The 14,781-nt window shown below is 35.4% G+C and overlaps 1 protein-coding gene across 10 annotated transcripts in view; it reads left to right on the top strand.

The window, feature by feature from the left end:
- The window catches only part of WRN (WRN RecQ like helicase), a 125,491-nt gene that overhangs the window by 71,297 nt on the left and 39,413 nt on the right, over nt 1-14,781 (top strand). For all 10 annotated transcript variants that reach the window (XM_043893944.1, XM_043893940.1, XM_043893945.1 and 7 more), the window contains 4 exons: nt 1,101-1,275; nt 5,625-5,806; nt 10,560-10,661; nt 10,945-11,037. In XM_043893944.1, the coding sequence (XP_043749879.1) occupies nt 1,101-1,275; nt 5,625-5,806; nt 10,560-10,661; nt 10,945-11,037 (552 nt within the window). The remainder of the gene's footprint in view (nt 1-1,100; nt 1,276-5,624; nt 5,807-10,559; nt 10,662-10,944; nt 11,038-14,781) is intronic.

Raw genomic sequence — 14,781 nt, forward strand, 5'->3', positions numbered from 1 at the left:
TGTTTTCTTAAATTAGGCCTTAATGTTTTAAGATGTTATAGTATTCATGTTTTGGTGCCCAGTTTTTCCTTCTTTGAAAAATATTTTTTTAAATGAGATTCTTGTCCATTAAAAAGATAATTTGCATTTTTTTTCACTCCACGGAGTTATCTACTATGACATTTTGATATGGAAGCCCATTTGGTTACTCTCAAAAATTACTTCGAGTAGATTATTTAGTAAGACTCTTAGAGTAAAATTAGTTCATTATTTTTCTAAGTTTTCAATTATTTTTACCATAGTCCTTCTTAAAGGTTTTTATACATTTACTTTTAAATATTTGATTCACTTTCATAGCATGAATGTGTATGATCAAATCTAAGTGGTATGTTCTTTTTTATATTTGTTGGGTCAGCATAAATGAATGTATTTATGTAAATGAATATATTGAGGAATTAAATATTCTATGAAATCATCATTTAAACTTTTAATAAGTGCAGGTTTCTAAAACAGACTTTCTAACGTGTTATTTTCTATAACATAGCCTTAAGATTACCAGTAAATGCTTCTTTGAACTATGTAAATGATCTCTTATTATTACATGAAAGTTCTTGTTTTTTTTGGTAAACATATAGAAATTCAATTTTACAATCATAAGAGAGATAAGAATAATGTAAAAATTTATTCTTTGTAAATATTACATTTCTTGTATAAGAGTAATTGTTAAACTAGTGTTCTGCATTTCCAAAAGGATGGTAATTGTATTTCCATTAGTTTGTTGGTTTTTAGCAAGGCTTCTGCTTCAATAAATAAACTTGTCTCTGGTTTTAATTTGAATAAAAAACTGAAGTCAGTGGTGTTTTTGTTTAACATAATTTATTTCCACATCTGAGTGTCCAAAATGTTTTAGATTTTTCTTAAATATATCAGTTTTTTTTTAAAAATATATCATTGTTTTTTATATGCATTCTCCTTTCAGTTTTTTACTGAAAGGAAAATGTAAATTAAAATTTAAACATGAAATTAAATTAAAAATTTAAAAAGAAGGGAAAATTAAATCACGTAAAACTCAAACATATATATATATATATATTTGTCCTTTTGCTCTTCTTTTTCTTCAGTTCTGCTTGGGAATTTGAAGGTCCAACTATCATCTATTGTCCTTCCAGAAAAATGACAGAACAAGTTACAGCTGAACTTAAAAAACTGAAGTTAGCCTGTGGAGCATACCATGCAGGACTGAGTGTTAACTTAAGGAAACAAGTTCATCATAGGTTCTTGAGAGATGAAATTCAGGTGTGAAGATGGATCATCATTACTGTCTTTTCCCCATACTGGAAATAGATATTTCTATAATAGTTATTTATGAATCTTTATTGAACATTTTCTTTGTGTTCCCCAACTTCCTCGCCCACCCCTGCCCCCCCACCCCCATGGAGGGATAATGTTTTTTGGTTTTTAATTAATTTTTTTAAAATTTTTAAAGTATATCTTATATTAGAGTATAGTTGATTTACAATGTTTTGTTAATATCACATATACATACTATATATAAAATAATAGGACTAACTAATAGGAACTAATAGGGACCTATGATACAGCACAAGTAACTGTTCAGAACTCTGTAATGACCTGTATGGGAATGGACTCTAAAAAAGAGGGGGTATATGTATACCCGATTCACTTTACTGTACGGCAGAAACTAACACATTGTAAAACAACATTGTAAGTCAACTATACGCTGTTAAAAATTAAAAGTTTCTTTAAAGTTGGAATTGAACTTCATAATTTAATCATGAAATATTATTTGTTTAAAATTGCAGTGGTAAAGAATCCCCCTGCCAATGCAGGAGACATAAGAGTTGTGGGTTCGGTCCCTGGGTTGGGAAGATCCCCTGGAGTAGGAAATGGCAACCCATTCCAGTATTAGTTGCCTGGAAAGTTCCATGGACAGAGGAGCCTGGTGGGCTACAGTTCATGGGGTCCAGTTCGACATGACTGAGCACGAGCCCGAAAATGGGAAAACAGCAATGTATATTAAAAAATTTCAGGTGTGCATCCAGGTGATTCATTCGTGCATATACATTTGAGTACCGTTTTGATGCGCATAAAGCTGTCACTGTGATAGAATCAGTGTAAAACATGGAAGATAGGTAAGAAAACTGTTGCAGGCTGGTATCAATGGCAGCCTATACATAGAATGGTGTTTAGGTTCACAGAGGAGGGGACACAAGCTGTTAAGGTAGATTGTCAAATGAAGTTGTACACCCAGGAATAAGCAGTTTGAGTAGAATCTGAACAAGTGAACAGAAGTTCATCAGGTATGCGTGGCTGGGGGTGATGAAGGATAAGGAATTGATTATAGAATTCCTGGAAGAAGGACTGATGTGTGCAAGGCACTTTGATATAAGAGAGCATACTGGGTTCAAGGAATTGTGAGTAGTTTGCAGTGGTTGGAGATGAAGTCTGGAGTAGGAGGGACACAAGTATGGGTAAAATGGCAGGAACAGGTGGAGACTTAGGGAGAGAGTTGGATTGGTTGTTTGCCCAGGTTATAGAGGATCTTAAAACTTTGCAGAGAGGCAAGCTGGAGTTGGTGTGAAGTTCCCTTATTTTTTCCAGACACGCTGTAGGATTTTTTTATTTAAATGAAATTCCATCTAACAGGTAGGACAGATTAAAGTAGAAATGGCCTTGTTGAAGTTGATGTGATGGAGAACCAAGTCCAGGAACGTCCCTGACACCATGTCAGTGTCTTGGGGGTTGTCTTAAAATCTTCAGAATTCTGCAAAACAGAACTTGAAAACCACTGCGACAGACTGCTCTGTTTTTGAGCAAGATAGTAGTATTACAGAAACATTGGACCGGGAGCACTAAGTAGTATTGATCTGAAGGAGAGAAGAAAGGTATGGGTGAAGTTCACAGGAGGTGCTGCGGCTGAGATTCTTATGGTTAGAATCCTGGTTCAGTGGGTGTCACGAGGATTATTTTGGAGGATTTCAATTGAAACATGGGAGTAGGTTTAAATCAACACTATTAACATATCCACCCCCTGTCAATATACGCCTGGAATAGTCCTCATCTCAAATTGAGAGGAACTTAGCTTCCGTTTTGCATTTTCTGTCCAATAGATCATCCACTTCCTATGTATCTAGAACTTTGCACATGCAGCTCATTGTGCATTTTCAGGCTGCAGTATGTATCTGCCTGGAGGCATCTGTTCTCTTTCTTCCTCTTCTTTCCAAAGCAAGACCAGCTATCACAGCTGCCTGGAATAGAGGTTTTCTCCAAATCCTTAAATGCTTATATGTTTATTCTGTTATCTCTGAAGCTTGAAAATTATCAGATAAAGTTCATTAGCTGCTGCTTACTAAATCTTAACAATTGATCTTTGCGTCAATAATTGACCAGTGGTTTCTTCTGTCTTGGCGTATTACTAATTATTTATTTAGATAGAAACATCTCCTAGAGACATGAGGAAGACGAGATTTTTTTTCTTTCCTATATTTCATAATGAAATCTAACCACATTTGGATGTAGATTTGCGTTTTAAGTCTGTGATCAGTCTTTTAATCCTGGCTTTTAATTTTATGTCCTTTGTATTTTATTTGCCTTTTCAAGATGGCTTGAATTCCTTTCCTTTTTGGGATGAGGTTATGAGTAAATTACTTGATAAAGTATTTTTGTTTACACCTGAGAAGTTCTAATGATATTTTGAAAATCATATCTGTAGAATAGATTGATCTCTTTTAAAGATAGTGTCATGAAAAAAATTAGATCTTAAAAATTTTCATCATACACACACATAGACACACATACATATACATACATACAGTAATCATGTGAGGTGATGGAGGTGTTAACCTTACTAAAGTTATCAATCATGTCACAATATATATGTATATCAAATCATGTTATATATGGTAAACTTACATAATGTTATAATTCAGTTATATCAATAAAGTTGGAAAAATTGAATAAGAAATAACATTTAAAACATAAGTATTGGGATTATTATTAGATTGCTTTTTTACTCAAATATAGTAAAACTGACTAGTTGTATTCACACAAAGCTTTTTCTTAATATTATTTCCATTCCTATGTTTATTTTCTTTCATATTTCTCATACTTCCCTTTATTTGTCCTTCCTGCCTTTCTTTTTTTTCTACTCTTGGTACCTCTTAACACGTTTTTGTTTCAAATGGCCCTTTAATATTTACCACTTATGCACACACATAGTTTAACAAACTAAATAGTTCTCTGGTGCTTAAAATGAAAAGTATAAGCCATCATTCCTTCCTGCTTCTTTTTCCTACTCTTAGCTTTTTTAGCGTATCCCTTTGGTGTTTGCCACTGTATCTTGCAATAATTTGCTTGTGCTGCTACTAGTTTACTTATTATTTGCCTGTTAGATTTAGGCATTATCTCTCAATTCCCCACTATGAAAGGTGAAAGTGTAGCTCTTTGACATCCTTTCCTGCCCTTCTCATTGCATCCAGAAGTTTCTGCCCCCTCTTTACCCAATATATTAATATCATAATTTTGATTAGATCAGTATACTCAAATATTATGTTTCTGTATTCTTTATAAATGCTCTTTATATGTAAGGCATGTAGTATACTTAGAGTTGCTTGTACATTTTTTGTATTCTAATTAATACCTTTCAAGAAATGTGTTTAGTTTTTTTTGACAATTATCACTAATTTTCCCCTAGAATTTCCCCTAGTCATGTAAATCTCACCTCTGTATATTCGTTCCTGTTATACCAGTTTTATCCTTTTAAATTTGCAGGGAGAAATTCATATTTCATTCTATATCTTTAATGAGCAGCTTCCTTCTGCCTTTAGCTTCCCTGGTGGCTCAGATGGTTAAGAATCCTCCTATGATGTAGGAGACCCGGGGTTCGACCCCTGGGTTGGGAAGCTCCCCTGGAGGAGGGAATGGTTACCCACTCCATGATTCTTGCCTGAAGGATCCTATGGACAGAGAAGCCTGGTGGACTACAGTCCTGGGGTCACAAAGAGTCAGACACAACTGAGCATGCCCCACACCTGTCTTTCTACCTTAGACTACTGCTAGAAAAATTAAGATGCAGTCTTGAAACTTCAAAATAACCCAAAGGCTCATTTACTATAATAAATATTTTAAGAGTCTCTTTTGTGTCCTGTATTTATATGCTTTTAAAAGAACCATGATATTCGCTGCTTTTTGTAGAAAGGGAACACATCCTATTTGATGGTCACCAGTCCTAAATCTGTAAATTGGGCAGATAGTTTTTTAAGCTGTAAGTGATTTGTCAAAATTATATTAAATTCCCTGGTGGCTCAGATGGTAAAGAGTCGGCCTGCAATGCAGGAGATCCAGGTTTGATCCCTGGGTCGGGAAGACCCTCTGGAGAAGGAAATGGCAACCCACTCCAGTATTCTTGCTTAGAAAATCCCATGGATGGAGGAGCCTGGCGGGCTACAGTCCGTGGGGTTGCAAAGAGTCGGACACGACTGAGTGACTTTACTTTCACTTTCATATTAAATTCAGTTGCATGCCCGGGACTGTAATGGATGAACTAATTGTACTTACCAAAGGGAAACATGTAAGGTTTTAGTTCCGCTAAATGTTTGTCAAACTCTGTCGTTATTTATCTGCAGTGTGTCATCGCTACCGTAGCTTTTGGAATGGGCATTAATAAAGCTGACATTCGCCAAGTCATTCATTACGGTGCTCCTAAGGAAATGGAATCCTATTACCAGGAGATTGGTAGAGCTGGCCGAGATGGACTTCAAAGTTCTTGTCACGTTCTCTGGGCTCCAGCAGACATGAACCTAAATCGGTAAAAACATTCATTGCTTTCACCCTTGCAGATTTCCTTCTTTCCATATGAACTTCAAGTATTTGAGGCAACATTCAAAATTTAAACTAATATGTGTAAGTGCATTTAAAACCAAAAGAAAACCCAAGACGTTTAAGAAGATTTGTGGTGAGTTGCCACCCAGAGGAGATGAACTCATTTCATGTATACATCTTTGTGTGAAGATTTAACTAAACCAGCACTATACTGGGAATGTAATGTAGATCTTGTGGAACACTTTCAAAATGTTGTTCGTTGATGATTTGTTTTTCTCTTCAGTTCTCTCAAGTTTTGATATGTCTTCAGCCATAGTTACTTTAGATACCATTTATTTTGTTTTTTTCTTCTCATGCTGCCGTGGTGCTTATTCCAAATGATTTCTGTCAATTCCAGTTTGGCTCTAATTACCATTTTTGTTTCTTTTGTTTGTTCTGTGAGAGCATGTCTGCTCTCCTTGCCCATGTGAGTGATCATGTTGCTCTGTACTGACTGACTGCCATGGAAAAATACTGCGCTTAGTATTTAGAGGCAGGAAAGCCTTACTACTTAAATACTAAACAGGTATTTTGTTGGCATTTATGTTCTGTGAGATTGATGTTGAAAAGAAAACTTCATCTTGCAGAATTTTAGTGGCAGGATTTGCCAATTTATTCCTTCACCCATAGGAAAAAAAATTCAAGATAAGAAACATGTATGTGGTGGACTTATTGGCCATTTTATTAAAGTAGTGAGAGTGCCTATCTAATAGAGTTTTTATTTTTATTTATTACTCAACAATTTTTTTTAACACTATGTCCCAAGCATTATGCTCTGTGCTGAGTGTCCAATGGTAAATAAAAATAGATGTAAATAGTACCTGTTTTTATAGTGTTTACTATACAATGGGAGTGACAGATCTTAATCACAGAATCATACAACTGTGGGTACATAGGGTTCATTTTACTGCTCTCTTTGTGTTTGAAAATTTCAATAACCAAAAGTTCTTTTGGAAAGGATCGTGCAAATATGTGTAATGGTATAGCTATTATGTGCTATGAAGGAAATTTGCCTTGAATAGCCAGTGTAATATTAGGTGTGTGTTTACCCACTTATAAAGATCAGGTAAGTCTTCCTTGAGGAACTAATGAGTTAACTTGAGGTATGAGAGAAGAATAGAGATTAATTAGGTAAGAATGTTTGCTATAAATTTTAAGCTTCTCCTTTTAGGAATAGTCAGTAGCTTTTGTTTCTTATTGTTATGCCTTTGACACTAGTGTCTTTGTAAAGCTTTTTATAAGCTAATTTAAAATAATTGGGATAGAACACAGCTTTGCATACCACTATTAAATTTGGGGTTGTTAAAAACATTTGGGATTGTATCAAACATAAGTTCATTCCTACTAGTTCTGATTTTATTTGTGCATTGTGTTAAAGACGCTGAAGACTTAACAACTTAAGTTTTGTATTGTGGCTTGTCAGGTTCATCAGTGGATACAATTTCTGTTTATCTGAGTCTCAAAGATATTTTAAATGGTTATCTCATTAAGATATAACGGAGGTTAACAGTGAGCAGTAATCAAATAGTGTTGCCAGAAAACCCATACTTGAATCTTTAATACAGACAGGTTGTTCTTTGTATCCATACTACAGGAAATAAAACTGTAGGGTAAATCAGCATAAAAAATATTTCAGCAAGGATCGAGGCCCCAATCTGTGCTATCCTATGACAAACCTCTTCTATTAGAGAAGAGAGAGTTTTAGAATAAATGGAATAGCTGATTTTCAGATGAAAAGATCACTGTAATTCATGAAATGTTTAGAGCCTGTCTTATGCTAGAATCCTGTGACTAAGAGAAGAAACTTGTCTGGTCATCAGTGTAAATATGCAACTAAAATTTTTTTATCATAGAAGCCATACTGTTGGCAAAGTCTCAGTGTCTGCAGTTGCTAGTCATTATTTGAAACAATCAAACCCCAGATAGTTACTGTAATCTTTGTTTAAAGGGGATAATTTGCAAATTAATCTCAGTTTAATAAGTCTTCCACTGGCTCCAACTGATTTCTAGTTAGGGTATTGCTTTCAGAATATTTATTCTTTTTCAACTTCTTTTTACTCTGTGGAATATTATACATTAACTATTTTGGTAGTCCCAGAAGAAGAACAAATATTCATTTGATTTGTTGTTAGAAACTTGTTATTTTATTTCCTTCAATTTGTTAGCAAAACTGATGTGTTAAGTCTTGGTCATTGGAACCAAAAATAAGGGATCTTGTTCTCAGAGTGTGGGCATTTGTTTCCTTTGTTCTTTCTGAGGAAAAGGAGGTGACTCAAACAAACAAATCATTGCAAAATAGGGACCAAATTTTTAGCCCATGAGCTAGGAATGACATTGGATGGCTGAACTAGGAACTAGAGTCAGTCGTTGGAAGAGACTTTTTAGAGAAATTACATGGAAGGGTACAGTGGTTGGTGGTGTCAGTGGATAAGAATTTTTGAATAAGAGGTCATTTGTGTGTTCAGACTTTCCAGACCTCTAACTGGATTCCCTCTTGGTATCATCCTTAAGAATTGTACTTCTGTCAGTACTTTTATCAGTCAGAAGGTTGTATAGTCAAAATATGAGTGAATCAGTTCCCTTTTGATGAGGAGAAGTATTATCACCTAGATCTTGTAGGTTGGGTTGTTTTCTTTTGAAATATTTGTAACCTATTCAACTCAGACTTATATTTATTCTTGGAAAGATATGCAAAGTCTATTTGGGAGATTCTCATCATCTAATATGTGATAGTCATGGAATTTCTTCACAGAAGAGTAAAATTAAGAGAGTCAGCATAAGGTATAGGAGTGATACTTTAAAAAAAGTCTTTTGTGTTATTTTAAAAGTTTATATAAATTCAGCATTATGGGGAAAGAAGTTTGAGGGAGGAACTTAATTTTGATAATTTTCTGATGTCTGGTCAGTCAGTTCAGTTCAGTGGCTCAGTCTTGTCCAACTCTTTGCAACCCCATGGACTGTAGCACGCCAGGCTTCCCTGTCCATCACCACCTCCCAGAGCCTACTCAAACTCATGTCTATCCAGTCGGTGATGCCATCCTACCATCTCATTTTCTGTCATCCCCTTCTCCTTCCATCTTCAATCTTTCCCAGCATCAGGGTCTTTTCCAATGAGTCAGTTCTTTGCATCAGGTGGCCAAAGTATTGGAGTTTCAGCTTCAGCGTCAGTCCTTCCAGTGAGTATTTAGGACTGATTTCCTTTGGATTGACTGGTTGGATCTCCTTGCTGTCCATGGGACTCTCAAGAGTCTTCTCCAACACCACCATTCAGAAGCATCAATTCTTTGGCGCTCAGCTTTCTTTATAGTCCATATCCATATCCATACATGACTACTGGAAAAACCATAGCTTTGACTAGATGGACCTTTGTTGGCAAAGTAATGAATGTCTCTGCTTTTTAATATGCTATCTAGGTTTGTCATAGATTTTCTTCCAAGGAGCAAGTGTCTTTAGTTTCATGGCTGCAGTCACCATCTGTAGTCATTTTGGAGTCCCAAAAAATAAAGTCTCTCACTGTTTCCATTGTTACCTATCGATTTGCCATGAAGTAATGGGACCGGATGCCATGATCTTAGTTTTTTGAATGTTGAGTTTTAAGTCAAATTTTTCACTCTCCTCTTTCATTTTAATCAAGAGGCTTTTTAGTTCTTCTTTGCTTTCTGCCATAAGGGTTGTGTCATCTGCGTATCTAAGGTTATTGATATTTCTCCTGGCAATCTTGATTCCAGCTGTGCTTCATCCAGCCCAGCATTTCGCATGATGTACTCTGCATATAAGTTAACTAAGCAGGGTGACAATATACAGCCTTGACGTACTCCTTTCCCAATTTGAAACCAGTCTGTTGTTCTATGTGCAGTGATGTCCGGTAAAACCCCATAATACAAAGAGGTAGTTTTTAGAAGGCTGAGAAGTTTTCTGAAGAGCTGAAGTGGTAAAGGCTCATATTTGGATCATGAGTGTTTTCAGTATTCCTTATATAGATTAGATGCCTTAGTTTCTCATGTAAAATAACTTTAATCTTTTACTGGAAAAATATAAAATTTATATAAATTTATATATAAAAATCTATATAAATTTATATTAAAATTTATATAAAATATAAAAAAATATAAAAATTCATGAACAGTAGAACGATTGCCAAAAAAGGAAGTAGCATATACGCCAAAATGAAAAACAACTTTAGAGTGTTAACCAGTTTTTCATAGGCAATGAAAAAGTTGATATTTGGACATAGGTAGCCTTCCTTCAAGGAGAAGGCAATGGCACCCCACTCCAGTACTCTTGCCTGGAAAATCCCATGGACGGAGGAGCCTGGTAGGCTGCAGTCCATGGGGTCACAAAGAGTCAGACATGACTGAGTGACTTCACTTTCACTTTTCACTCTTATACATTGGAGAAGGAAATGGCAACCCACCCCAGTGTTCTTGCCTGGAGAATCCCAGGAATGGGGTCCCACAGAGTCGGACACAACTGAAGTGACTTAGCAGCAGCATTCTTTAAAAGGCAATTTTCATAAAAATCAGAAAAATGCCTAGCTCTTGTGGGGGCATTGACTGGAAAGGGATCCAATAACTTTCTGAGATGATAGAAATATTTTTTGTCTTGTTAGTGGTGTGGATATTTTAGGTTACAAAAAATAAGCAGTAATAAATAAACTGCTAATACAATTTTAATATTACTGTGATATTTTTAATTGACAGGCACCTCCTTGGTGAGATACGCAGTGAAAAGTTTCGATTATACAAATTAAAGATGATGGCGAAGATGGAAAAATATCTTTATTCCAGCAAGTGTAGGCGACTGTAGGTATTGTTTATTTTATATCACTTAATAACAAGGATATATAGATGATACTCTTAAGAAAAATGTTTTACAGAATAATTAGAAATACTTAGAAAATATTTGCTGTTGTTACATATGTGCTGAATTTTTAAGGCAACTTTCTTTGTGCCTCAATAAAGTGAAGCAAAATAATGAGGTCTCAGCTGAATCAGTTAATGTTGATTTCTCCTCATTATTTTCAACAATGAATTTAACATATATGTTTTTGTTCTTTTATTTAATTTTAAATTTTGTCTTGGGTAGAATCATCTTGTCTCATTTTGAAGACAAACAACTACGAAAGGCCTCCGCAGGAATTATGGGAACTGAAAACTGCTGTGATAATTGCAGGTCCAGGTACGTTTTTCTTCTAGATGGACATTCTAAAAATCTTCCTTTGTTTCTTTCTTTTCCTTTTCAAATGATTTTAAATTGATTTTTTATTGCAGTTTTTAAAAAAACTAAATAATGAATTTATTTATTTAAAAAGAGGACAAAGCAAGCAGTATTATAACATTTTACTTTTATAGAGAGGTAAACCAATAAGATGGTAGACCTAAATCTAAACATATCAATAGTTACATTAAATGCAAATGGTCTAAAGACTCCATCTAAAGAAATTGTTAGAATTGGTTTAAAAATATGACCCAACCATATGCAGTCTACAAAAAATTCACTACAGATATAATTATATAAGTTGATTAAAAATAAAAGGATACATACATTGTAAAGCAGTTAAACTCCAATTAAAAAATAAATAAGAATTGAAAAAAAAAAGATAAAAAACTGTATAGCTGTATACCATGAAGACATTAATCAAAAGAAAGCTGGAGTTATTTTTAATGGCAGATAATGAAGATTTTGGGGAAAAAGTATTACCAGGGTTACAGAAGGATATTACATGGTGATAAAACAGTCAATTTATGAATGTATTAGTCAGGGTTCTCCAGAGAAACAGATCACATTTGTGTATATACACATACTCACACATATATACAGAGAATGAGAATAAATGAGAGAGAGAGGTTGATTTTAAGGAATTGGCTCATGCTGTTTGTAAGGATTGACAGGTCTGAAATCTGGATCTAATTGACTTTTATAGACCGTTTGTCAACAGGAACTACACATTCTTTTCAGGTGCAACTGTAATGTTCTTGAAAATAGACTGTATTTTGGGTCATAAAACCAGTATTAACACACTTAAAAGATTTGTATTTATACAGAATATATTTTCTAACTAAAATGGAATGAAACTAGAAATCAATAGAAAGATAAGAGGCAAGTCTCCAAATACTTGGAAATTAAGCAACACACTACTAAATAATCTTGTCAAAGAGGAAGTCACTAGTTAAGTCAGAAAATATTTTGAACTGAGTGAAATGAAAATGCAAAATATATGGGATAGAACTAAAGTGATACGGAAATGGAAAATTAGAGCATTAAATACTTACAATAGAAGAAAGATTTCAAATTAGTAATTAAGCTTCTACCTTAAGAAACTAGCAAATAGAGATAAAGTAAGCTTAAAGGCAGCCAAAAAAAAAAAAAAAAAAAAGAAAGGAAAGAGTAAAGATAAGGGACTAAATCAGTGAAATAGAAAATAGGAAAACAATTGAGAAAAGCACTGAACTCAAAAGCTCATTCTTTGAAAAGGTCAATAAAATTGACAGAGACTCCTAAAAAGGAAAAAAAAAAAAAACAAAAGAAGAGACAGATTACCAATATCTGGAATGAAAGAGGAATTCCACAGACATTAAAAGGATAATGAGAAAACACTATGAGTAATTCAGTGCACATACATTCAGTAATTTAGATAAAATGGACCAGTTCCTTGAAAATTCTTAATGGCACCTTAAACAAGAAAACCCCTACAAATATGTAAAGCACCCGACTGACATAATAGCTGGAAAAAAATCGACAAATTTACCATCAAAGTAGGATTTCAGTTCAGGTCAGTTCAGTCACTCAGTCGTGTGCGACTGTTTGTGACCCCATGGACTACAGCACGCCAGGCTTCCCTGTCCTGGAGCTGGCTCAGAATCATGTCCGTTGAGTAGGTGATGCCATCCAACCATCTCATCCTCTGTTGTCCCCTTCTCCTCCTGCCTTCAATCTTTCCCAGTATCAGGATCTTTTCCAGTGAGTTAGTTCTTTGCATCAGCTGGCTACAGTATTGGAGCTTCAACTTCAGCATCAGGCCTTCCAATGAATATTCAGGACTGATTTCCTTTAGGATTTGATCTCCTTACAGTCCAAGGAACTCTCAAGAGTCTTTTCCAGCACCACAGTTCAAAACCATCAATTCTTCAGTGCTCAGCTGTCTTTATGGTCCCAACTCTCACATCCATATATAACTACTGGAAAAATCATAGCTTTGACTAGATGAACCTTTATCGGCAAAGTAGTCTCTGCTTTTTAATATGCTAGATTGGTCATAACTTTTCTTCCAAGAAGCAAACGTCTTTTAATTTCATGGCTGCAGTCACCATCTGCAGTGATTTTGGAGCCCCCAAAAATGAAGTCTCTCAGTTTCCATTGTTTCCACTGTTTGCCATGAAGTGATGGGACCAGATGCCATGATCTTAGTTTTTTGAATGTTGAGTTTTAAGCCAGCTTTTTCACTCTCCTCTTTCATTTTAATCAAGTGGTTCTTGAGTTCCTCTTCACTTTCTGCCATAAAGGTGGTGTCATCTGCATTTCTGAGGTTATTGATATTTTTGCCAGCAATCTTGATTCCAGCTTGTAATTCATCCAGCCCAGCATTTCGCATGATGTATATAGGTTAAATAAACAGGGTGACAATATATAGCCTTGATGTACTCCTTTTCCAATTTGGAACCAGTCCGTTGATCCATGTCTGGTTCTAACTATTGCTTCCTGAGCAGCATACAGATTTCTTAGGAGGCAGGTCAGGTGGTCTGGTATTCCCATCTCTTTAAGAATTTTCCAGTTTGTTGTGATCCACACAGTCAAAGGCTTTTGCATAAACAATGAAGCAGAAGTAGATGTTTTGGTGGAATTCTCTTGTTTTTTCTGCAGTCCAGCAGAGGATGGCAATTTGATCTATGGTTCCTCTGCGTTTTCTAAATCCAGCTTGAATATCTGGAAGTTCTCGGTTCATGTACTCTTAAAGCCTAGTTTGGAGAATTTTGAGCATTACTTTGCTAAGCGTGTGAGATGAGTGCAGTTGTGCAGTAGTTTGAGCATTCTTTGGCATTTCCTTTCTTTGGGATTGGAATGAAAACTGACTTTTCCCATCCTGTGACCACTGTTGAGTTTTCCAAATTTGCTGGCATATTGAGTGCAGCACTTTCACAGCATCATCTTTTAGGATTTGAAATAGCTCAGTTGGAATTCCATCACTTCCCCTCTCTTTGTTCATAGTGATGTTTCCTAAGGCCCACTTGACTTAGCACTCCAGGATGTCTGGCTCTCGGTGAGTGATCACACCATCGTGGTTATCTGGGTCATTAACATCTTTTTTTGTGTAGTTCTTCTGTGTATTCTTACCACCTCTTCTTAATATCTTCTGCTTCTGTTAGGTCCATTCCATTTCTGTCCTTTATTGTGCTCATCTTTGTATGAAATGTTCCCTTGGTATCTCTTAATTTTCTTGAAGAGATCTCTAGTCTTTCCCATTCTCTTGTTTTCCTCTAGTTCTTTGCAGTGATCACTTTGGAAGGCTTTTTTTTATCTCTTCATGCTATTCTTTGGAACTCTGTGTTCAGATTTTCTCCTTTGCTTTTCGCTTCTCTTCTTTTCTCAGCTATTTGTCAGGCCTCCTCAGACAACCATTTTGCCTTTTGCATTTCTTTTTCTTGGGGATGTTCTTGATCACGGCCTCCTGTACAGCATCACAAACCTCTGTCCATAGTTCTTCAGGCACTCTGTCAGATCTAATCCCTTGAATCCATTTGCCACATCCACTGTATAATCGTAAGGGATTTGATTTAGGTCATACCTGAATGGTTTTCCCTACTTGGCTTCAGTTAAAGTCTGAATTTTACATTAAGGAGCTCATGATCAGAGCCATGGTCAGCTCCCAGTGTTGTTTTTGCTGACTGTATAGAGCTTCTGCATCTTTGGCTGCAAAGAATATAA

The sequence above is a fragment of the Cervus elaphus genome, chromosome 32 (assembly GCF_910594005.1).
Source record: "Cervus elaphus chromosome 32, mCerEla1.1, whole genome shotgun sequence".
Taxonomy (NCBI): domain Eukaryota; kingdom Metazoa; phylum Chordata; class Mammalia; order Artiodactyla; family Cervidae; genus Cervus; species Cervus elaphus.